Source organism: Bison bison, unplaced genomic scaffold, assembly GCF_000754665.1.
Source record: "Bison bison bison isolate TAMUID 2011002044 unplaced genomic scaffold, Bison_UMD1.0 scf7180017864154, whole genome shotgun sequence".
NCBI lineage: Eukaryota > Metazoa > Chordata > Mammalia > Artiodactyla > Bovidae > Bison > Bison bison.
Window position 1 is genome coordinate 787,515 of NW_011494726.1, and position 25,838 is coordinate 813,352.

At 45.8% G+C, this 25,838-nt stretch overlaps 1 protein-coding gene across 1 annotated transcript; it reads right to left on the reverse strand.

Moving 5' to 3' along the window:
* Positions 1–7,808: 7,808 nt before the first annotated feature.
* On the reverse strand, positions 7,809–16,928 carry R3HDML (R3H domain containing-like). The gene is made up of 5 exons (XM_010841009.1): positions 16,671–16,928; positions 13,491–13,609; positions 13,253–13,385; positions 11,073–11,188; positions 7,809–7,941 (listed from the first exon to the last, which is right to left on the reverse strand). Exons 1-5 carry the CDS (start codon positions 16,926–16,928, stop codon positions 7,809–7,811), a joined length of 759 nt encoding a protein of 252 aa, XP_010839311.1.
* Positions 16,929–25,838: the final 8,910 nt, after the last annotated feature.

Sequence of the window (25,838 nt, forward strand, 5' to 3'; positions counted from 1 at the left end):
TGAGTTCAATCTCAGATCAGGGAACCAGTGCCCACATGCCGTAACTAAGACTCAGCACAGCCAAATAAATAATAACTAAATAAATGTATTTTTAAAAGATATTATTCAAAGATATTATTACAGATGGTGAATGCTAAGAGGAACGGGGAAACATAGGTCTGCCTCCAGGCCTGTGGGGCAGAGGCACTCTGCCTGCTCCTTCCACTGGTCCATGGGTCTCCTTTGCCTCACAAAACGCAATCTCCTGCCCAAATCTGCGTTCCGGTTTCGGAATGCAGAACCATCTTACATCTTAGCTGTCCTACACAGTAGGCTACCATCTGGCTTTTTGGAGATTAGCCCCATTTCTTTTATTACAATGTTGGGGTTCACAGCTTGACTTGGGATCCTGAGCTCAAGGTCTTCATCATATTGGGGGTTCTCAAATGAGAGGCAGGAAAACGTGGGACTTAGGATCAGAAAACCCCAACTCCATCATCATTATCTTGCTGTATGGATTTGGGTACAGTATTTCATTTTCCCATAGTAACACCTACCTCACGTGTTGCTTCACTTCTAAAATAGCTAATTGAGGTCCAGTGGCTAAAATCCATTCTCCCATTACAGGGGTCCTGGGTTCAATCCCTGGACAGGGAACTAGATCCCATATGCAGCAACTAAGAGGTCACATGCTCCAAGTAAAAAATGATCACGCATGCCACAACTAAGACCTGACCCAGCCAAGTAGATAAATACATAAAGAAATTTTTGAAAATATTGAATAAATAAATAAAACAGCTAATTGATCTATTTCTCTCTGTCCGCAGTCTCTTTTTTCCAGTATGCTCACTCAGTCACCTCAGTGGGACCTCCCATCCCCTCTTGATGGACACTGGTGTGTATCCAGTCCTTCCTTCCTTCCGTTTCCTCCCTCCCTGCGGCACCTTCCGTCTTCATTTCCCCCTGTCAAGTTTGTAGCCCACAGTCCATCTTAGTTTCTCTCTTACTTCTGTCTCAGGCCCTTTTCTTCTAACCATCTGACAAAAACCCAACCCTGGATGAGCCCATGTATATTGCTTTCTTTATGCTTACACACCAGCCGCTGATCACTGTTGAAAAAATAAAAAATCACGTAGATGGACAGCTGGGGGCCGCCGGAGATTCATAATCACAAGCTTCGATGGGTCCCTCCACACTGCCCGGAACCTCTACCCTGTTTCTCTTCTCCTGGCTTTTCCATTTTCTACCTCTACTTCAGATCTTTTCTCGCCTCGGAAATTGTCCATCTCATTCTCAGGAGGCTGAGGCTTTCCCTTCTTCACAGAGAGAACAGGAGCCTTCAACCCTGACCAGCCTCAAGTCCCCACAAAAATTCACCTGCATTTGCACTTTGCTCACCTCTCTCCCTCCTGATCCACATGGGTCCACACCCTCCCGCTTCCCACTGCCCAGGAGCCCCACATGACCATGTAAGTTCTCTTCTATATTCAACCTCTCCCTCTTTAGGCTTTAAAAATCAACTTCATTGAGGTATAATCTATATATAATAAAATTTTAGGTGTACACTTTTATGATTTTGACAAACGTATATTCTTATGTAACTATAACCTTAATCAAGACACAGAACATTTCCATCACCCCGTAAAGTTCCCTTTTTTTCCTCTGCAATTAATCCCCCCAGCACCTCCCACTCCAGGCAACTGCTGATCTGCTTTGTCACATTACATTAGCAGCAGCAGCAGAAGGGCATTTACTCTTGTATCTGGCTTTTTTGCTCAGTATATTTGTGAGTTTCACCTGTGTCCTGGTACTTTTCTCTTGCTAAGTAGTATTCCATTGAGTAGACATATTGAAATTTGTTCACCCAGTCACTTAGTAATGGGCTTTGGGGTTACCTCCTGTTTGAGACAACTGTGAATTAAGCAGTGATGTACATTCATGGACAAGTCTTCTTTTACACATATGTTTTCATTCCTCTTGGTTAAATTTCTAGGAGAAGAATTGCTGGTTGTTTTATATATATATATATATATATATATGTTTAATTTATAAGAAATTCCAAACCTATTGTCTATAGTGGTCATACCATTTTTCATTACCACCAGCAGGGTAAGTGAGCTCCCTTTTTACTCCATATCCTCATTACCATTTGTCGCGGTCAATCTTTATTTATTTATTTTTTTTGCCCGCACCCCAAATGGTATGTGGGATCTTAGTTCCCTGACCAGGGATTGAACCCACGCTCCTGCACTGGAAGCTCAGAGTCTTAACCACTGAACCACCAGGGAGGTCCCAGCTGTTGTCACTCTTTTTTAATTTAAGCAGGTGATATGAGCTTTCTTTTGCCTTTTGTTTGCTTTACACTAGTTTTATAAGTGAAGCCATTAGTACATTCATGTGTTAAAAATGAAAATTTTATGAACAGCATATAATGAAAAATAAAAGCTTTTCTCTAACCTTACTTCCCACATCTCACTCTACTGAACTTTTTTTTTTTTAAGAGTCAGACACAACTAATCGACTTTCACTTTATTATGTATTTGGCTGCATTGGGTTTGGGTTAGGTCTTAGGTGAGGCATGTGGGATCTAGTTCCCTGACTAGGGATTGAACCCCAGGCCCTCAGCATTGGAAGCGTGGAATCATAACCACTGGACTACCAGGGAAGTCCCTCTATTGAACTTTTAAACAAATTATTGTATATATATCCAGAAATTATACACATAGACACTGCTCTGCACAGAAAAGTGTTCCCCCAAATTCATATGTTGAAGATCTAACCCCCAATGTGATTGTATTTGAAGCCTTTATGGATGTTCAGTTGAGTTCAGTTCAGTCGCTCAGTTGTGTCTGACTCTTTATGACCCCATGGACTGCAGCACGCCAGGCTTCCCTGTCCATCACCAACTCCCGGAGCTTACTCAAACTCATGTCCATCGAGTAGGTGATGTGATCCAACCATCTCATCTTCTGTTGGCCCCTTCTCCTCCGACCTTCAATCTTTCCCAGCATCAGGGTCTTTTCCAATGAGTCAGTTCTTCACATCAGGTGGCCAAAGTATTGGAGTTTCAGCTTCAGCATCAGTCCTTCCAATGAATATTCATGAATGTAATTAAGGTTAAACTAGTGAGGTCCTGATTCAATAGAGTTAATGTCCTTATAAGAAGAGACATGAGAGGACTTCCCTGGCAGTCCCGTAGTTAAGACTCTGTGCTTCCAAAGCAGGGGGTGCAGGTGTGATCCCTGGTCGGGGAGCTAAGATCCCACACACTGTGCAGCTTGGCCAAAAAAATTTTTTTTAAAAAAAAGGAGAGACATGAGAGTGTGCCCCTCTCATCTCCTACCTATGCAGATACAGTGAGAAGGTAGTTGCAAGTCAAGAAGGGAAATCTCACCGGAATCCAACTATACTGGCATCCTGAATTCACACTTCCAGCCTCTAGAACTGGGGAAACTTTTCTCTTGGTTGAGTCACCCAGTCCATGGTATTTTTTTATGGCAACCCAAGCCGATTTGGATATACACACATGTAGATGCACATAAATACATGGGAACATGTGAAACACACCCTCCTGTCACCTCCTCGGTCTCTAAGGGCTGTCTCCACACCAGCATACCCACCTCATTCTTTGAGTGGCTATGTACTGTGTGGATGTCCCATAAATGATTTTTCTAGTCTTCTATTGCTGGACACTTAGGTTGTCTCCAGGCTTTTGTCACTACAGTGAATGTCTTCATAAACTTCAAGTCTCCTGCGTCAGATGTGGGAATTTATCTGTAGGTCAAATTTCTAGAGGCAGAATCCTATCAATTTGTAAATATGCTATGATATGTCTTGTATTAAAAACAAGACAACCTCCCTCCGTAGTTTACTTTCCCATCTCAGTGACAACATCTCCTTCCTTTTGACATTGAACTTTTAAATTAATTAATTTATTTTATTTATTTATTAAATAAATTACTTATTTAATATTTATTTATTTAAATAAATTTATTTATTTGGCTGTGTCAGGTCTTAATTGTGGCATGCAGGATCTTTGATCTTTAGTTGCGGCATGTGGGATCTAGTTCCCTGACCAGGGATCGAACCAAGGCCCCCTGCATTATGACCAGGGAATCTTAGGCATTGAACCACCAAGGAAGTCCCTTGACATTGAACTTTTAAAGCAACTGTCTACACTAGTGCCAGGTACTTTCCCAGATGCTTTCTATGTACTCATTCATTTCATGTTTTGAAGGACCTCATGAGGCAGATACAATTTATGTCCCCATTTACAGGTGAGACTGAGGCGTGAAGATCTTGACTTACCCAAGCACACTTGGCCACTTTGTGTTAAATTTGTACTGAGGCATTCTGGCTTCAGAGTCCAGGCTCTTAACTCTCTTGGCTGGTGAATGTATGAGCAAATGAGCAATCAGATGAGACTGGGGAATGATCTTCAAAGAGCATAAAATATTACGGGGGTTTAAGAACTGTTTCAGATTTCTTGCAGCAAAAGTTCCCAACTTCAAGAGGGGAGGAGAGGGTGAGATGTATGGAAAAAGTAACATGGAAACTTACATTGCTGCTGCTGCTGCTGCTAAGTCGCTTCAGTCGTGTCAGACTCTGTGCGACCCCGTAGACGGCAGCCCACTAGGCTCCTCCATCCCTGGGATTCTCCAGGCAAGGACACTGGAGTGGGTTGCCATTTCCTTCTCCAATGCATGAAAGTGAAAAGTGAAAGTGAAGTCGTTCGGTCGTGTCTGACTCTTAGCGACCCCACGGACTGCAGCCTACCAGGCTCCTCGGCCCATGGGATTTTCCAGGCAAGAGTACTGGAGTGGGGTGCCATTGCCTTCTCCGGAAACTTACATCACCATATGTAAAATAGATAGCCAATGGGAATTTGCTGTATGGCTCAGGAAACTCAAACAGGGGCTCTGTATCAATCTAGAGGGGTGGGATGGGGTGGGAGATGGGAGAGAGGTTCAAAAGGGAAGGGATATATGTATACCTCTGGCTGATTCATGTTGAGGTTTGACAGAAAACAACAAAATTCTATAAAACAATTATCCTTCAATAAAAAAAAGTTCCCAACTTCAGTTGAAACAGCGGCTTAGCCAAGCTAGGGCATTACTGGAGTTCTCACTGCCACATCTGTAGGGGCCAAGGCTTGATAAACACAAGCGTGCCCACTGGGTTCATTCCTTCTTTGACCTGGGATCTTCTCAGAGACAGTTTCAGAAATGGGGGATCCAGGAGGTCTTCTGGAATTCCCAATGGACTTTATGCTTCATTATCTCTGTTATTGTTCAGTCACTAAGTCATATCTGACTTTTTGCTACCACATGGACTATAGCCCACCAGGCTCCTCTATCCGTGGGCTTTCCCAGGCAAGAATACTAGAGTGGGTAGCCATTTCCTTCTCCGAGGGATCTTCCCGATCCAGGGATCGAACCTGGGTCTCTGGCATTGCAGGTGGATTCCTTACCTACTGAGTCACCAGGGAAACCCCTCATCATTTCTACCTTTGTCCAGTCCCTGGTTTCTCCCTTCTTAGCTGAGAGGCAGGGGAGTGACACTGGACGTTGGAGTCATACAGAGCATATTCAGACTCAACTTCTATGGCCTTAGTTTTTATGTCTATAAAATACGAGTAAGATCAATACATAGCAGGATAATTCAATGAGATTAAGAGTGTCCTCAGCATCTCATAAATGCCAATGGTGATTACCCTGGTTATCCTGTTAACTCAGGACATAGGAAGGCAAATCGGGGACCTCAGAAGAGCATAGCCATTGGGATCGGAGGGAGCTGAATTAAAATCCCATATCTGCTCCTTACTAGCTCTGTGACCTTATACATGCCATGGAATCCAGAGGGTTACATGCCACTTAAATTTCCAAAACAAGGTTTTCCCTGGTAGTGCAATGGCTAAGATTCTACACTTCCAATGCCGGGAGCCTCTGTTTGACTCGTGGTCAGGGAACTAGATCCCACATGACTCAACTAAAGAGCTCACATGCAAAAAAAGAAAAAAGAAAAAAAGAGCTCACATGCCACAGCTAAGAGCTGGTGCAGCTAAATAAATAAATACACTTTTTTAAATCTAAAAAAAAAGTTCCAGAACAGTTTGGGAATTTGACAAAAGGTTGGCAAGTCCTTCCCCCACCTGCCACATAAGGATATTAATAATTTTTAAGGAAATCTAACATTCATTATCACCATTGTGTGATACATGAAAGGACATTTTAATATACCTCCTTCCAAAAAAATTAGGAAGAATATAATCTGAGAATAATGAACTCAGAACTGCGTCCTTGTTTTTCTTATTTCATGCATCTCTAGCATTTGGAAATGGGCACTTCTGATAAGTCTCATTTTTCTTAGTTGTAAAGTGGAGTGAGAAGTCAGACACCTGCACCTGTGATCCGCTGATGTACTTGGTGCAAAGCAGGAGCCGAGGGACTGTTAGCACCTGGTCTTCTTTATTTATTTGGCTGTGCCAGGTGTTGGTTGCAGTATGCAGGCTCTTCACTGCAGCATGCAGGATCTAGTTCCCTGACCAGGGATCGAACCAGGATTCCCTGCCTTGGGAGCTCGGAATCTTAGCCGCTGGACCATCAACGAAGCCCTTTCGGCCTTCCTCCTGAGCTGGTTTCCCCTCAGCCCATCTCCTCTGCTCCGGTTCCTTCTCTCCTCTTTGACCCTCCTGAGGACCGAGATGGGGACCAGAAAGAGCCAGTGCACAAGATCTCAAAGAATTTTATTGAGGGTGGAGGAAGGCGATATTGGAGACACAGGTACAGCTTGTAGAGTAGATGGGAATGTCCAAGAGGGAAGAATACTCATTCCATCCAGGATCATGTAGGGACTCTGTGAAAAGGGGCTTGTTTTCCATCTGGGTCTTTGAATGAAGCTCTCTCCAGCCAGGCAGGGAGTGGGCCCCAGCTGGAGGGCAAGGTCTGAGGGAGAGATTTTACTATCTCTAAAGACAAAAGGTCTTTTGTGTGTTTTGATAACTGGGTGGGGTGGGGAGAGGGGAAAAGGTTTCTGGGAACGAGAATGAGATTCCCTGGGAGAAATAAAGAAAGGAGAGAGAGACAGAGAGAGCCAAAGGAAAAAAAAAAAGCCTTAAAAGACAGAATTCCCTCAGCTGAGCTTTGCTTTTAGGCTGTCAGTACTGAGCATTCAAAGAGGTGTCTAGAACAGCCTGAAGGAGCTGTCAGAGCCTGGGCTTCAACCTGGGTGCCTTCCCAGACAAGCCATGCAGCTCTCAGTAAGTCATGCCCTTTTGCCAAGCCTCAGTGTGCCCACCTGTGAAAAAGATGCCTGGACCCTGCATGGCTTCAGTAACGTACACTGGGGGTGGGGTGTCCACAAGCTAACTACAGTTATTTTGTAAAAGCTTGCAACTGAAATGGTCCCAAATCAGAGAGGGAGACCATTGGTCCACAAAGACGGCCCAGGAGCTGGTTGGCTGTTATTGAATGAATGAAGGTAGTTTATTGGATACACAAAGACTTGGGGGTTGGAGGCCTGAGAGTCCAAAAGCTGCTGCCACTGCTTCTTCCGGCCCTGGCTCTCTGAGAACTGAGTCAGTTGAGGATGCAGGCCTCTTTCCTGGAGGCCGGAGGAGAAAAAGATGTAACAGGTAAGAAGGAAAGCAAGGAGGCTGTTTTCTCCGGGTACATGCTGGACGTTTAGGAAATGGAAACAGAAGGGAAGATTCAGGTAGGTGAAGTGAGCCCAACTCACATCCTTAAAAAAGTATTCCTTGACCCTGTCTTGGGGAAGGGACTCTTGGAGTGTCAGGCCCAGCCGGAGACCTGCCAGAGCCCATGGAAAATTCAGAACCACAGGAGCTTGTTTGACTTGCGTCTCGAGAAGCACATGTTGCTGCTGCAGCTGCCTTGGTAGATGGGGGGGCAGGCGGAACACGGCCTCCCCGTCTTGTATGGTGCCTCTCCGATCCAGTTACCCCTGGAAGAGAAGAGGGCCCAGGGAGGCGGGTTGGGGGGACAGATACATGAGCCACCTTCACACAGGTTTTCAAATATCAGCAGGGCCGCTGACTGGCCCTGTAACCAGGTCACAACTGCAAGCCTCAGTTTCTTCATCTCTAAAACCAAGAGAAGACATTCTTCCCACACAGAAATGAGCATATCCAAGCACCTGGCTTGGCAGATAAGCAGTTCCCCAGGAAGTGCAATTTTTTTGATTCCTTCCACACAACCACCCCACCCCAGCCACCTCCCCAAAGAAATCCCTCCCTCCCCTCTCTAACAAGCAGATCTGAGTTCTGATCCTGGTTCTGCCAGCTGGTGACAGAATAAACCATCTCATTTCTTTCTTTTTTTTTTAAAGATTTTTTTTTTTTTTTGATGTGGGCCATTTTTAAAGTCTTTATTGAACTTATTACAGTATTGCTTCTGTTTTATGTTTTGGTATTTTGGCCCTCACCAGGGATCAAACCCACACCCACTGCATTGGAAGATGAAGTCTTAACCACTGGATCACTTAACCACTTACCCAGGGACCACCAGGGTAGTTTAGTCCCTAAACTACCTCATTTCTTGAGCCTTGATTTTATCCTCTGAATAAGTTAATGAAATGGTGTCCATAAAAATTATGCAAAAACACTTTGTAACTTACAAAGAAAGAAAGATAGCACTAAGTCGTGTCCGACTCTTGGGATCCCATGAACTGTAGCCTGCCAGGCTCCTCTGTCCATAGGATTCTCCAGGCAAGAATATTGGAGTAATTTGCCATTTCCTTCTCCAGGGGAACTTCCCGATCCAGGAATTGAACCCAGGTCTCCCACATTGCAGGCAGATTCTTTACCAACTGAGCTATGCGGGAAGCCCCTGTAACTTATAAGGTAATATGCAAATAAGAACTATAATAATTAGATACTGGGTGTAATTCAACCATGGGAGACGTGCCTGTGAAACCTCTTTGTGGCCTCTGCTGTACATTTATTTTTCATGGACAGTCATCCAAAACCATCCTACCTGCTATGAAGTTAATCTTCTCAATAGATTTGGGGAGGGGCGCGGATAGGGAGCCATTGCTTAAAGGTAACAGTTTTTTCTCTTTGGGATGATGAAAACATTTTGGAAATAGAGGTGATGGTTGTACAACACTATGAATACAATTAATGCCACGAAATAGTACACAGTACTTAAAAATGGCTAAAATGGCAAATTTATGTTATATATATGTTTTTTAGCAAGATTGAAAAAAATGAATACTGTGATACACCAAAAACCCATTGAGTTGTACACTTCAAATGGATAAATTGTATGGTATGTGAATTATATCTCAACTAAGCAGTTTTTTAAAAAAGAACAAACCAGGGATTCCCTGGCCATCCAGTGGTTAAGATTTGGTGCTTTCATTTCCAGGGGCCGTGTTTGATTCCTGGTCAGGGAACTAAAATCCCACAAGCCCCGAGGCGTGGCCAAACAAACAAAACAAACCTTCATCCCGTCATTCTCCTGCTCAAAGACTTTTAGTGGTTTCCCATTGCCTGTGCAGGAGTTTGCAAACTTTTTATGTAAAGGGCCAGATAGTAAATATTTTAGGCTTTGGGGGCCAAATGTCTTTATTGCACGAAAGCAGCCCTAGAGGATATGTGAACAAATGTCGTGGTCATGTTTCAATAAAAGTTTATTTATAGAAATAGGCAGCAGGTCGGATTTTGGCTGTGGGCTGTAGTTTGCTGGCCTCTAGCTTATGAATCACAACTACGGTTTTGGTCAGGCTTTCCAGACTGCTCTGGCTTCCCTGATAGCTCAGCTGGTAAAAAAAAAAATCCGCCTGCAGTGCAAGGGACCTGGGTTCGATCCCTGGGTTGGGAAGATCCCCTGGAGAAGGGAAAGGCTACCCACTCCAGTATGGAGAATTCCATGGACTGCATAGTCTATGGGGTGGCAAAGAGTTGGACACGACTGAGCGACTTTCACTTTCCAGACTGCTCTAGTGGCACATAGATCCAGCTTACACACCAGATCTTCCCACAGCTCTTTTCTCCATCCAACCCAAAGAGTTCTCTTTTCTCCTTCTTCATCCACCTCAAGGCCTAAAATCAGTCCCCCAGGATCTTGCTCGGGGCGGCCTAATAATCTCACCTCTAGCTGGTGCTGTTAGTGATCTCTCAAGCTCCAGTGCCTTATTGTCTCAAACATCAAACACTCTTTGTAGGCAGAAATGGAATCTTTTTCCTCCAAAAGTGATGGCTGAATAACAATAAGTAAAGTCAGCCAAAGTGCTTAGAAAAGTGTGGATTTCTGGTTTCATATGGGTTCGTTCATTCATTCATTCAACCAAGACTTCTAGTGGGCATCAGGATTTGTGTCAGATGCTGTGAGTCCACAGTTTTCAAAAGGTGCTCCCGGAAGTTTAGGGGCAGGGAATGTGGGTGGTGGAGACACCAGGGGATGATGGAATAAAAGTCATCCTTTTTTTGTTTAATTTAACCACTTGAGGGAAAGTTCTGCTTTAAGAAAAACCAACAGTTTGAAATCACTGTAGTAAAAGGATATAAAAATGAATCAGGTCTATTTTCTGCTCTCAAAGACTTCTCTTGACCTCTCTCCCACCTAGCTGACTGGAGTCTGGAAGAAGCAGCTGAGCATGCTCACTGCATCCTTCCTTTCTTTCCTGTGGGATCTGCCTCCCTGCAGGGAGCATATGTCCTTGGTGGCTCTGTTTCTTGTGGGAAGCTTAAAGGGGCCAGCACTATACTTAGAAGAGGCCTCTGGTTGTCCAGTGTTGCTTGTTAATGGATGTGAAGGTTTAATTCAACAGCGAGCTATTTGCAAGCCCACTTGGCTGGCAGAGCTAAAACACATTCTCCACTACTGGCTTCATCAGGGAGACTGCCTATCTACTATCCACCTGCCTTGGTCCTCTGTCTATCACCCAATTGACTGTGAAGCTTGGGTAAAGAAAAAGGATTCTCGATCAATTCTAAAAGTACCAAACTGTATGGTGTATTTAGAACAGAGGAAGGCAAGGTGTCCTGTGTGTCTTCCTTTTATGAGAATCCTGCCTACCTTGTGAGCCACCCTCCTGCCCCAGAGTCCCCTCGATCTCAAAGCTGCACTCACTTAATGGCATAGTTGCAGACCAGGTACACAGCCTGGCGCCAGGTGCTGCCCCAGACGCGGATGCTGCCACAGGTGTGGATGGCACAGCCCAGCCGATTGGAAGATGCCCACACCATCTGAGAAGGGAGGACAAAGGAAAGGGAGGCTGTGAGAAGGACTTGGGCCTGGAAGTTTCCTGCACTTGCTCAGTTCAGGGTGGATGCATTAGCTGAGGTTTTCCTGGGGGAGGCAACTGTCTCAAAAGTGAGAGGATGGAGGCATACGGTACTATTAATATAATGTTTCCCAAACTTTATTTTTTACTGCAATCAACAGTAGGGAAAACAGTTTTATATTGTTACCCAGTGCACCAACACACACACACACACACACACACCTACTCCTCTTGCACAAAAGTTTTATGAACTAATATTTAATCTTATCATATAGAAGGATATATGCTAATGTTTTCTATAGTGTTCAATTAGATTTCTTTCTTTCCCCCCTTATGAACAATGCTTGAAAATCATTGTTGTGTTGGAGATTAGAACACAAACTTTTTTTTTTTTAGAAAAGAAAAAAATTTTACTTGAAAAGAAATACAAGGAAGTCCAGCCTCAAAATGACCAGCCAGCCAAATACAAACCACAGTATTTAAAGGAAATGAATACAAAATTTCTAAGATTACCAGGTTTTCCATTAATCTGTTCCTGATTAAAAAAAAAAAACAAAGCGAAACAGTATCTTTCTCAAAAGATTACATATCCACAAAGGAAGGGACCTGTGTTTAGGTATCCATGTCACAAAAGGCGAAGATGAAATTGTTTTTGCAAAGCCTTATGGGAAATACTCAAGGTTTCAATATTGGAAGGATGCAGGCTAAACAGACTAACCTGTTGTTCCTGGTTTATCTCAGTATACAAATTGCTATTTCTCATGAACTGTGGTACATGATATGCTTGCTGCAGCTGCTAAGTCCCTCTAGTCGTGTCCGACTCTGTGTGATCCCATAGACGGCAGCCCACCAGGCTCCTCCGTCCCTGGGATTCTGCAGGCAAGAACACTGGAGTGGGTTGCCATTTCCTTCTCCAATGCATGAAAGTGAAAAGTGAAAGTGAAGTCGCTCAGTCCTGTCTGACCCTCAGTGACCCCATGGACTGCAGCCTTCCAGGCTCCTCCATCCATAGGATTTTCCAGGCAAGAGTACTGGAGTGGGATGCTATTGCCTTCTCCCATGATATGCTTAGTCATAAAGAAACCAGGAGAAAGTGTCAGTTTTCCTTTCATATTATTCATGGGGAAAAAAATCTAGAAGCAAATGTACTACCCTGTTACCTTTGGGAAATAGAATTGAGAGAAGAGCTTACTATCTACAGTGCACGTTTCTATAGCATTCAAATACCTTATTATTTCTTTTTTTATAAATTTATTTATTTTAATTGGAGGTTAATTACTTTACGATATTGTATCGGTTTTGCCATACATCCATATGAATCTGCCACAGGTGTACACGTGTTCCCATCCTGAACCTAGAACATAAACTTTGAAGATAAATAGCCTTGGGTCAGTTTCTCAATATCAGAAGCTGTGTGACTTTGACCAGTCACTTAACTGCTCTGTGCCTTGTTTCTCCTTTGGTAAAATGGGGGTAATAATATCTCATGGATGTCAGGAGGGACATTTGGCTTAAGCCTCACATTTCCTAGGAGAATTTTCTTCAGTGTTTGACATTTACTGCAAATGAGTCACAGAGAAATTGGCAGGTCTCCAAAAGAAGACCTTTGTCCTACCATTGGTCCTATTTCTTATAACACTATACTGCATTGTATTTTTATGTACAATAAGTGGTACCATCTCAATATGAGCACTCTGAATACACTACGATTTTTGGGTAATATTTGGCATTTCTTTTTTAAGACAGCACAGTCTTGGAAACTAGAAAATACTGGGAAACATTTGGACCTATTGATAGCAAAGGCACTCTTGAACTTGTCAGACCACACATCTCCATTTTGGGGTCAAACAATATGGCCCACTGACCTAAGACACTCAAAATAAGACCCAGTTCAGTTCAATTCAATGTATATACAGGAAAAGGCTCATTATGTAAGAGCAAGTTCGTACAGGCCTGTGTTTTATTTCGAGCTGCTGTCCACCACATTCTATTTCTCCCACCAGCCCTTCATCCCTACAAAGGGTACCTGGGTGTAGTGGGAGCAGACAGGGCCACTGCAGCGCCAGGGGCAGCGCGGGGTACAGTCCTTTGGGGCAGGAAACAAGTAATGCCGCTTCTCCTCTGACCAAGACTTCACAAGATCCACCACCGAGCGGTACCTGGGAAGGTGGAGGCGATGGAAGAAACTCAGACCGTGTGCTCGGTGAACTTGCTGAGTGAAAGAAGGGCAGTGTAGTGACGGGGTGAAGGGAGGGCTCACTCACCGGCCGGAATGGACAGACAGGTTCTGGCCCACGTATCTCATCAGCTGTGAGGGCCCGTGGGTCCAAATGCACTGGGAGGCCCAGGCCTCAGCCGACCTGGCCAGCCGCTCGTCCCAGACCTGGGGAAGCAGAAAGGTCATGAAGTTCCCAGTGGGAGGAAAACCACCACCATCTCAGTAGTATCTAGAAATGCAAATATACGTGGTATCATGACTCCTCCATCTCCTGGGAACCCTGCAATAAATCCACTTAATTAATAAGAAAACTGAGCCTTAGAGAAGGCCTGTGACTTCAAGGTCAATAGCAAGTCCACACGAGAGCTGAGATCCACACCTAGCCTTCTGACTCTTAGCCCGATACCCTTTTTCCTTCACTGGACTTCAAGCTTGGGGTTCCCTGCTCTGAGGGGGTCCCAGGGATTGGCCTGGGAGTTCCCAGCTATCCCTAGAAGAGACTGAGCCCAGGATAATAGGAAGAGAATGGATTTTTTTTATTAAAATTTGAAAATGTGTTTAACATTAAATTTTTAAAATTCAAAATGTGTTTGTTTTTAATAGTGAAAACATGCACACATTTACTATGTAAGCTGTTGAAAGGAGAAGTGGAGAGTCTTTCATCTTCATCTTATACTAGTCCCTCATCTTATACTAGCCACCCAGACTCTGGAGGTAACCATCATCGTGAGTTTCTTGTGTCCAGTTGCAGAAATATCCCACACCCATAAGCATATAATATATATATAAAATGTATATATGATTATATGTAAAAAATGTAATTATATATAATATAATGTATGTAATATATGTAATTACATATCATATTGTGTTAATATATAAATAAAATATATATTATGTAAAGATAATTATATATATATACACATATAATCCTTCCTGGAGAAGGAAATAGCAACCCACTCCAATATTCTTGCCTAGAAAATCCCATGGACTGCAGAGCCTGGTGGTCTACAGTCCATGGGGTCGCAAGAAAGTCAGACATGACTTAGCAACTAAAGTGTTAGTCACTCAGTCGTGTCCGACTCTTTGTGACCCCATGGACTGCAGCCCGCCAGGCTCCTCTGTCCATGGAATTCTCCAGGCAAGAATACTGGAGTGGGTTGCGATTTCCTTCTCCAGGGGATCTTCCCAACCCAGGGATTGAACCTGGGTCTCCTGAATTGCAGACAGACTCTTTTATCAACTGAGCCACCAGAGAATAACAACATATACATACATATGTGTGTATGTATATATATATATGTGAATTTTTTTGACAGATGGCAGGATGCCAGACATTCTATTTGGCACCTTGCTGTTTTCATTTAACCAGACAGGTTTGTCTTAGCGATGATTCTACATCAGCACATAGAGAATACCCTCCTCCTCCTTGGTAATGGCTTCTTAATTTTCCCATCTATGAATGCCCCAAGTTTTATATCTCAAAAAAGGATCACTTACTTAAAAAAAAATACTAGTTCCCTTCCACTCTGACTTCCTGAGATTCTGAGATATTATTTGTTCCTTCATTTCATCTGTCATTTAGCAAATATTGAACAAGGACTCACAGTCTAGCAAGGAAATGAGACGTTAAGCAATCATTACAGTTGGCTGGTGTGAGAATGTGAAACGGAACCTGGTCTTTTTTGGAGCCATAGAGAGAAAGTGATCCTTGAGCAAGGGATATTTAGCCAGATACCTGTCCTGTGGACTGAAGCCAGCTAGTGAAGCAATGGGGACACCCAAAGAAGGGTCCAGACATCTCCCCGGGGTTGTGAGACTCATCCATTCTTAAAGAAAGCAGAGGAATGTTTTCTTCATGCTTCAAAGGGGTGAGCTGAGGTAGGGGCATGCAAACCTCTAACCCATGCTCACTGACCCTCCCCAGGGCCCCTCCTGGTGGAACTGTCTAGCTCTCTCTCTTCCACAATACATGCAACAATCAAACACCTGTTGCGGGGAGGGCTTTGCACACAGGGCTGGTGCTCAGTAAATGTGTCATTGTTTGAAAACTGGAGGGCTTTCTACGTGCCAGCCATTGTGTTAATCAATGGATGAGTCAGTTAATGAACAAATAAACGGCTCCCCCACCTTTAGCTGCCTGCCATTTGGGCTCCCATCCCCACCCCTCCCAACACCTTATTGTACCTGATGTCGTATTCTACATAAATGTTGTGGTTGATCTTTGTTTTTTATCATGCCCACTGAAATGGAAGCTCTGTGAAGGACAAGACCTTGTCCATCCTGTTCTTGGCAGTGTCCACAGGGCTTAGCAGTGGTGCCTAGCTCCAAGCAGGAGATGCTACATAAGTGAATGAACACATGGCAAAAGTACAAGTGTTTGCAGGCAGTTAAGGGAGCAGGTATCTGTCTTACAGGGGGCGGCTGACAATCCTTTTCCCTAAAGAAATCTGTAGGTGAGCTGGAGGCCAATCTCTACAGGCTAGTTTGGGACAATGGCCCTGGGGGAGGGGCTGCGATAATGAAAAAGGTTCCCTCCTCCCCTCCGGAGTCAGGCTGGTAGGGGGCTGGGGTGAGACACCCCCTTCTCCCCTGATCCCCCATTCTGCCTCTTTGAAGGAAGACATCCCAGCGTCCTTTGCTGGTCAGCTGCTGTTTCTCCCCCAGCCTGTGCCCTCCACCCCCACCCCAGAAACTAATCCCTATCTCTCCCAATTCTACCCCCAGAGACTTGTGGACAGACTGGGAGTGTCATCAAACCCCTGGGGCAAAGAGACAATGGCAGGGAAATCTCCAGCCACCCACCCACTGCGGATCCCCAGCAGGAAGCCAGAATTCTTGGAAAAGGCATTGTGTTAGTTAAGACAACAGCTTTAGCAGCTGGCAGAGCTGGGGTGTAATCCCAAGTGGGTGACCTTCAACGAATTAATTCTCTGCTTCTCGATTTCTTTATTTGGAAAATGCAGATAAATCCCACCTTGAAGGAAGAGGGTTCTGTGTAAGTGCCTGGGGCACAGAGGATGCGCCATAAATCGCAGTCCTCTGCTCCTGCCTGCAGAAAGGACCTATATAAAGCCTTAGTTTTCTCATCTGTAAAATGGGCAGACTTCACAGGGCCCAGATACTGGCTAGAAAGGCTAGACTCGTGAGTGGTTCAGCCCTTCCAGGGAACACCGAGTCAACTGGCATTTGCCAGAGAGGGCACTGGCAGAGCATGAGGACTCACCATATACTCCATGTTGGCAGCAGGTGGGTGCACGCTGGCCCGGATGTGGTTGTGATAATCCAATAAGGCACTCATGTCCCGGGCAGAGATGTGGCGCTTCCGCCGGTACCGAGGCACCCCCAGGCCACTCAGGGGCCTCACAGCTGTGCCCTTGGTCTGGGTCAGTGCCAGGGTGGTGTTGGGCATCAAGGCGTTCATTGTCTGGCCTGCCCAGAAGAGCAGGCCTGCCAGGCCCACGGTGCCGGGCAGCGGGGGCATAGCTGGCTGGAAGGGGTCCCACGTCTGGCCTCGTGCAGTCAGAGCTGGCTGCCTGGAGGGGGCAGTCATGAGGGCACCAAACCCTGAGTGCTCCCCAGCATTCCCACCCTAGAGGATGCTAACTGCTGGGAGCTTGACACAGACCTCCCAACACAGCTCTGGTGGCGGGGAGCAACACTCCATCCTTCCCACCCCATGGACTGAGTGGATGGTGCAGTGGGAAGAATTGCCCAGACAGGGACTTTCCTGGGGGTCCAACAGCTAAGACGCCACGATCCCAATGCAGGGGGCCCAGGTTCAATCCCTGGTCAGGGAACTAGATCCCACATGCCACAACTAAGAGTTTGCATGCCACAACTAAAGACCCTGTGTGCCTCAACTAAGATCTGGTGCAGCCAAATAAATACTTTTTTAAAAAGATAGAAAGAAAAAATAAAGAAATGCCCAGAGAGTGGCTGAATTTGGACCAGGCCCTGGAGTGAGACAACACTTCAAAGCCGGAGTTCCATCCCACCAGCCCAGGAAGCAGACCCCACTCCTCCCCAGACTGGATACCCTCTGCACCAATCTCACTCCACATGGGCTCTGTCGGTGCCCTCAGAGGGGCAGCGCCCACCTCCCCTGAGGCATCGGCCAGGGCGCTCTCGTCCCCAAGTTGCTGCAATTTCAGGGTGGAGTTCAGTTCAGTTCAGTCGCTCAGTCGTGTCCGACTTTTTGCGACCCCACGGACTGCAGCATGCCAGGCTTCCCTGTCCGTCACCAGCTCCCGGAGCTTGCCCAAACTCTTGCAAGACACAGAAAGAAGGAAGAGACTGAAAGAGGCAGACAAAAAGAAAAGCGAGAAACAGAGAAAAAGAAAATGAGGGAGACAAAAAGATCACTGACATAAAAAGATCCAGAAAAGAGCTATGAGACAAAAAAGGTAGAAAGATACAGAGAGAAACAGAGACGACGTTGGGGCAAAAAGAGAAGGAACATGGGAGAGACAGAGAGAGAGAAAGAGGGGGGGAAAGAACAGACAAGATAGAGAAAGAAATACTGAGAAGAGAACCACAGAGAGGGGTCTGGGAGACAAGGCGGCAGGCTCCCCAGGGGCGCGTACCCAGGATGGGTAGCCCAGGCTGGCGGCGGGAGGCGGCCCAGGAGGCAGGGGACCTCTGCAGACGCCCAGCCCGCCTGCCGCACAGCGACTTAAACGTTCCGCCAAGAGCTGATGGCATCTGACGTCCCAGCCCCCCAGCCCCCTCCCCTTCCAGCCGGGCCAGGCTCGAAGCTCCGCCTGCCAGTCCGTGGGCTTCTCTCTCCTCCCTCTCTCTGCCGTTCCACCTGAAGTGCAAGGGGGCCGGGGCTGAGCTGCCGGTCAGGATAGGGGTGCGGTCAAGGCAGGGATTCCCGGACGAAATACCACCTCTCCTCAGGAGACCTCAGATCCCGAGCCTTTTCTCTGCCTTCCAGACCCCACCTATTACGGCCATCTCGCATCCAGAAAGTGTTTTTCTCTTTTCTCCACAAAGTCCTCCAGCCCCAGAGTTGGCAGCTTTCATATGGTTCCCATCTAATGAGCCTGGCTGAACTTGGATGCTGAGCTCGAGTATACAAGCTCAGCCAAGCTCTCAGAAGCAGATACGATCCCTCCCCATTTTAGATGAAAAACCAGTCTCCGAAGAGGTGAAGAAACAGTCCAAAGTCAAGCCAGCCTGTCTGCTGTGGGGCCAGGATTCACATCCAAGTCTGACCCCAGGGAGGGCCCTGCTAGTATGTAACAAAGATGTCATTTCTGTAACCAAACCAAGCATAGATGCATGGGGGGGAAAGCCCGATGAGAATATTAGAATATTTGCTGCGAGGCCCCTCAAACATAGGACCATGCAGCCTAATTAATTAAGCCAGTGGATCCGGATTCAAATCCCCATTATTTTGTGTTTGAGGGTGTTTTTTTTTTTTTGGTTGTTCTTTCTTTAAAAAAAAAAAAAGCCTTTTTATGCTCACTAACTGGTGTCCTTGGGCAGATTACTTAACCATTTGTGCTTTATCTGGAAAATGGGAGAAATAAAGGTTCTTTCCTTACAACACTGATGCCAGGATTAAATGAATTCACAACTAATTGAACTGGTGGAGCACTGAGTGGAGCTCTTTAGGTGTGTGTGCATGTGCTTATGAGAGTATGTGTGTTTGTTATAGGTGTACAAGCACACACAGACACACATGTGAGGGCTTGTGTGTCACATATAGGTGTATGGATGCATACATGATCAAGCAGATGTCTGTACCTGCGTGTGTACTTGCATGAGTATGCATGTGCTTGTATGTTATGAATGCGCAAGCACACACATACAAGCACGTCCTTCTGATGATTTCTGTGTCATATGCATGTGTTAATGCATAAATATTCAAGGATGTGTGTGTGTGTGTGTGTTGACAGAACTCCTTTGATCTCTGAGTTGCTGTACTTTGTTGTTGACAAAGAATTTCATTTTCTCTTCTCTGATTCCTTGTATTCTTCACAAATAAAAAGCGATGCCTTTGCAACGGGAAGGGACAGATTTACAAGAAAGGTGTTCCATTAAAAAAACCAAAGTTGAAGCACTTGTAATCTTCAGTCTCCACTTCCAGAGACCTTTCTGAGAAGTTCCAGGCAGAACCCAGTCTCCGGTGCCGAGCTGAGCCCTGGCCCAGGTGACGATGCAGGGCTGGGAATTGGGACAGGGCTACCCAAGTGCGGTCCTCCCGAGACGCATGGAATTCCCGCCCCAGGCAGCTGCCCAGCCTCAGCCTCGGCGGCCCAGACAGTGCCGGCTGCCAAAGCACACACCTTTTCCCCTGGAGCAGCTTCCCCCAGCCTAGGCTGACTGCTGGATGCTGGGGGAGGCGGGGCACACAGAGGCAGTGGGGGTGGGGGCTGCTGACTCTGACCTCTACATGGCTTTCCCATCACGCCAGAAAGACAGGAGGCACTGGCTCCGATCTAGCTCCATTCTCTGCCTCCAGTAGGCTGGGTGTCCTGGGGCAAGTCTCTATCCTTCTCGGGGCCATTGGAGCAACTGGACTTAGGGCTTTTCTGTCTACAGTGAGCTGAGAACCATGACATACCAGGCGGCAGAGGAGGCAAACACAAACAGCTTTGGCACTGATGACCCAGGAGTGTGTGCCCCACTCTCCCTGAGCGCTAAATACCAACCTCTCCCATGTCCTGGCCACTTGCAACGGTCCAGAGCATTAGATCCATGACTCACTTGGTCCTTGCAGCTGCCTTTGAGGCAGCAACCCCGCCCACAGACAGATGGGGACACAGAGCTTCAGTGACTTGTCCTAGGGCCTGTTTGTTTGCTAACTGGGTTCTGGCAGTGAACATTCTTGCCCATTTTACAGAATGCACACGCATCCACTGTGCACACACCACACACACGTGCATGTATACACACACAGATACCCTCCTCCCACAAAATATGAGACAGCTGGTTCCCCCAGTCCCTTAAATTCTTGCTGTCAGATGCCCTCAGGTGCTTTTCCATAAATACACAGAAGCCCACCCTTTACACACTTGATCATGTTAACACATAGAAGCGGCAGGTATTTGTTCTTTCCTCAGTGCTCAGAACCATTTCAAGCACTTGACCTGGATGAGACCATCCAATCTTCAGACCCACCCTATCAGGTTGGTATTATTACTGTCATCGTAACCATTTTTCTATACGTGAGGGAACAGGCACACAGAAGTGAGTCGTTGGCCTGGGGTCTCACAGCAGGTGGGGGGCAGAGGTGGGATGGGCCAGGCTAGTCCCACTGCCTCTCCAGAGAGACAGACAGACAGACATATGAGGAAGGCACGGCCTCGCAGTCCAACCATGTGTACAAAATCACCATCTCCTGGGACTTCCCTGATGGTCCAGTACTTAAGACTGTGCTTCCAATGCAGGGGATGTAGGTTCAATCCCTGGTCTGGGAACTAAGATTCCACGTGCCTTGCAGTGTGGCAAAAAGAAAAAAAAAAATCACTGTCTCCTACCCGACATGTTCACACATCCAGAACAACCCAGAAAATCACACTGGTAGCAAACATACAGAAACACCCGCGGCCAGTCCACCAGGTAGGACCTTGCCTGCTGTCCTTGTTGACTAAGCCTGTCCCGAGGTTCACTTTGACAGGTTGGTGTTGTTTAATTGCCAAGTCATGTCTAACTCTTTGTGACCTCATGGACTGCAGCACGCTAGGCTCCTCTTTCCTTCACCGTCTCCCAGAGTTTGCTCAAATTCATGTTCAATGAGTCAGTAACACCACTGAAACATCTCATCCTCTGCCACCCTTTTCTCCTTTTGCCTTCAATCCTTCTCAGCATCAGGGTGTTTTTTTCTGACAAGTCGGCTGTTTGCTTCAGGTGGCCAAAGTATTGGAGCTTCTGTTCAGCAACTGTCCTTCTGATGAATATTTAGGGTTGATTTCCTGTAGGATCGACTGGTTTGATCTCCTTTCTGTCCAAGGGACTCTTCGAGTCTTCTGTAGCACCAGAACGCAAAAGCATCGATTCTTTGGCACTCAGCCTTCTTTATGATCCAACTTGCCCATCTGTACATGAATACACAGGTTGCCAGTGGATAAAAATGTTAGGGGTGAAGGCAGGAAATAATCAGAGATGGCCCAGATGAATGTCCTGGGCTGGGATCTCACTTCAGGGTAAGAGCTTTACTCACCCCTGGATTTTGTCACACTGGATTCAGCTATTGCTTCATCTTCACCCCTACTGGAATTCTCTTGGGCAAGTGAAGGGGAGATTCTTCTAGATAGCAGTAGTATTTGAGGCAGTACATCTCAGTGACTAACACTGCTGACTCTGGATCCAGACAGCCTGGGTTCATGGCTTACTAGCTGTGTGTCCATGGGCAAGTTACTTAACCTTTTGTGCCTTGATGTCTCACCTATAAAATAAGGCTGCCTTGTGGAATTGTTGTGAGGATTAAATGAACTGAGACACGTGACACAAGGCCTGAGTAAGCAGTCAAGAAATGTTAGCTATAACTGATGATAATAATAACAACAACAATAACAGTCAACATTTATTTAGCACATACTAGATGGGCTTCTCTGGTGGCTCAGACGGTAAAGAATCTGCCTGCAATGCAGAAGACCAGGGTTTGATCACTGGGTTGGGAAGATCCCCTGGAGAAAGGAATGGCTACCCACTCCAATATTTTTGCCTGGAGAATCCTATGGATAGAGGAGCCCCACAGTCTGTGGAGTCACAAAGAGTTGGACACAACTGAGTGACTAACACTTTCACTTTTTTTTCAGGTGCCAAGCACTAAGTGCTATAAGAGTCCGATATCATTCAAGTTTTGCTCCAGTTTTATGGATTAGGGTTCAGAATCTCCATTCAACAGACGAAGAAGTGGAAACTCAGAGAGGTTAAGTAACTTGTCCAAGGTCACACAGCTAGTCCCAGTGGAAACTGGATTCCAGAGCCAGGTCTCTGTTTCTTACCCCAGGGTTCTTTTCAGACAATAAAGTTGCTTTTAAGAAGAGTCTGTGTAGGGACTCCCCCGGTGGTCCAGTGGTTAAGACTCCACACTCCCAATGCAGGGGCACAATGGAAAAAAGCCCGTGTAGTACAACACAAGGAATATAAAACTATAAATGGAGTATAACCTTTAAAAATTGTGAATCACTATATTGTCCATGAATTTATATAATATTGTACATCACCGGTACTTTAATTTTAAAAGAGAGATGAAAAAGAAGAAGAGACTGTGGAACAGGAGCCTGGTGCTTGAGAGAGGAGACTAAGAAAGTTGGAATGTCCTTAGAGATCTTCCAGATCACCCCTTCATTTGCCAGTTGAGGAAATAGGTTCAGAGTGGGTGAGTGACTCACAGCAATTGGCAGACTCAAAACTTCAACCCAGATTTGTGTCACTCCAAATCCAAACAAGGGAAAGAGGGAGCTGGGAGGGAGGAAAACACATGTGAAAAATAGGAATGGTGATCCACACTCTTCAAAACTCTTTGGTCAAATGTTCCAAGTTCTTCTAAAAGACAACTGAGAAAATGAAAGAGATGGAAGTGGAAATCAATGGAGACTCAAAAGATACACATTTTAAAAAATATTTATTCTTATTGATTTATTTGCCTGCATGTGGGATCTTCGAAGTTCCTTGTGGCATGGGAACTCTTGGTTGCAGCCTATGGGATCTAATTCCCTGACGAGGGATCAAACCCGGACCTCCTGCATTGGGAGCATGGAGTCTTAGCAACTGGACCACCAGGGAAGTCCCTACATTATTTTACATGGGCAAATTTTTTATGGACTCCACTGTTGAGGGATGTGAACTTGAGTGCGGACAAAGAAATATTATAGAAGTCAAGCTGTGATTGAGGTGGGACATTTAAGAGGCTCCTATTTCTTGATCTGACTGGTGGTTACAAGAGGTTCACTCTATTGGGTCCCACATTGGTTTTATGTAACTTTCTGTACTTATGTTTTATTTTTCAGTACAAAATCTTTTAAAAAAAAATAACAGCAGTGGTAATTTATACAATGACATCTTCCGTCTGTTACTGTCCTAACCCTGCATGAGGATTTTAGCCTTCTTTCAGCAGTTGAGGATGTGAGGTTCAAAAAAGGAGGTAGCTTCCTCATAGTCATACAGCAAGTAACTCTGGGAGCCAGAACTCAACCCTTGTGGTTGGTGTGTCTCTGCAGCCCTGCTGTGGCTGGGCTGCCAGTGGCAGGTGGTACCCGACACAGCAGTAGGGGGTGTTGGGGAGATCTGACGACAGATTCAGAAACACTGACTTCTCGGAAAAGAAATAAAGCACACCCAGAAGCACCTCTGGGCTCCCAGGTCTTCTGCTCTCTCAGAAGTCATGTCACCTCTTCGGTGAGTTACCCAGAGGGAGGCAGGATGGTTTAGGAGTTGCAAGGACCAGAGCTGTGACTACAGATGAGTGACCTTGGTCTGGGTGACCCGAGGCAAGTCTCTGAGTTTCAGCTTCCTCATCTGTATAATGGGAACAATAAACAGGCACTACATTATTTGGCTATTATGATAAATTCAGTGAGATACAGGAAGTGTCAACACACAAAGCAAGTTTGTTCAGTGTTAGCTATTAACCTGCCCAAGCAAACACCACGTGACTCCATTGACAAGATGCTTAAGAATGGGCAAAACTAGAAGACTTCCCTGGTGGTCCAGTGGTTAAGAATCTGCCTGCCAATGCAGGGGGACATGGGTTCAGTCCCTGGTCTTGGAAGATCCCACTTGCCACAGAGCAACTCAGCCCGTGCTCTACCCTGAGATGCAGCTACTGAAGCCTGCACATTTTATTAGAGTCTTGCTCTGCAGCAAGAGAAACCGCAGAAAGAGAGCAGCCCCAGCTCACTCTCTTTCCCCAGCCCCAGGAAGCTTGATGGCATGTATATAAAAATTCATCCAGCTGTACACTTAAGATCTGAATACCGTAAATTATACCTTAGTCTTCCCAGATGGCGCGGTCATAAAGAATCCACCTGCCAATGCAGGAGACGCAGGTTTGATCCCTGGGTCGGGAAGAAGCCCTGGAGAAGGAAATGGTAACCCACTCCAGTATTCTTGCCTGGAAAATTCCATGGACAGAGGAGCCTGGCGGGCTACAGTCCATGGGGTTGCGAAGAGTCAGACAGGACTGAGCAACTGAGCATACACACAAGTTACACCTTAAATAAAAACTGAGTTATAGACAGTTTGAAAAGCCTTTGTTTAATTTCAAAGAGTTCTTTCAACAAGTATCAAATTAAAATCTAATATAAGAAAACACACACACATACCAACAGAAGTAACCCAATTTTGTCTTCCCAACACACACTTCCTACCCAATACACAGACATATCCTTCCCAGTACACCCACCAAAACCCCCAACACTTTATACACATAGCCAAAGACCCCACCACACACAAAGAGAAGTCACAGCCCAACAGAGCAGACATACCTGCACTCCCACTCAACCTCACAGCACATCCATCTTTAAATAGATGGTTTTCAACTTTGGGTGTGTGTGAAAACACACCTTACTTTTATACACACAGAGACACACATGAACCAAACCCATAGACCAAATTGGCTTGGGCAGATTTGTGAGTCAGACAGACTGGGTGGGGGTCTTGGCTCCACCACTTCCTCCCCGCAGGACCTAGGGCAGGTCATGCAATTTCTCTGAGGCTCAGTTTTCTGATCTGCAAAATGGGCCCAGTAAGATCTTCTCTCATGAGATGAAATAAAATAGAAAGGAAGACCAAGAGTAAAAAAAGCTTATTGAGGGAAGGAGTTGCATGGTTTGTCTCTGTATCCTCGATGACTCACAACACGTCATTATAGTAGACTCATAGGTGTTGTCAGTTCTCACCAGATTAAATTTGCTACAATCCTAATGGAAATTCCAACAAAGTTATTGGAGGAAATTGGCAAGTGGATTCTGAACTTCGTGTAGGAGAGCCGTGGCCCAGGAATTCTCAAAGACACTCCCTTAGTCATAATCTTAGTAATATGTGGTGATTGAGCAGACAATAGAAAAATGAAAAATGAGGCGAGGATGAGCCTGGGACATAGGGGTACACCAAGGAGGACAGCATGGGCAAAGGCTGTGAGGCTGGAGGGCGTTTGGTGCATTTGAGGAACTGAGAAAAGGTGGGTTAGGGAGGATTAGAGAGGGCACTAGTGGTAAAGAACCTGCCTGCTAATGCAGGAGACAGAAGAGACACAGGTTCGGTCCCTGGGCTCGGAAAATCCTCTGGAGGGCATAGCAACCCACTCCAGTATTCTTGCCTGGAGAATTCCATGGACAGAGGAGCCTGGCGGGCTATAGTCCATGGGGTCGCAAAGAGTTGCACATGACTGAAGCGACTTAGCAGGCATGCACACAGAGGGGACAGAAGGGTACGA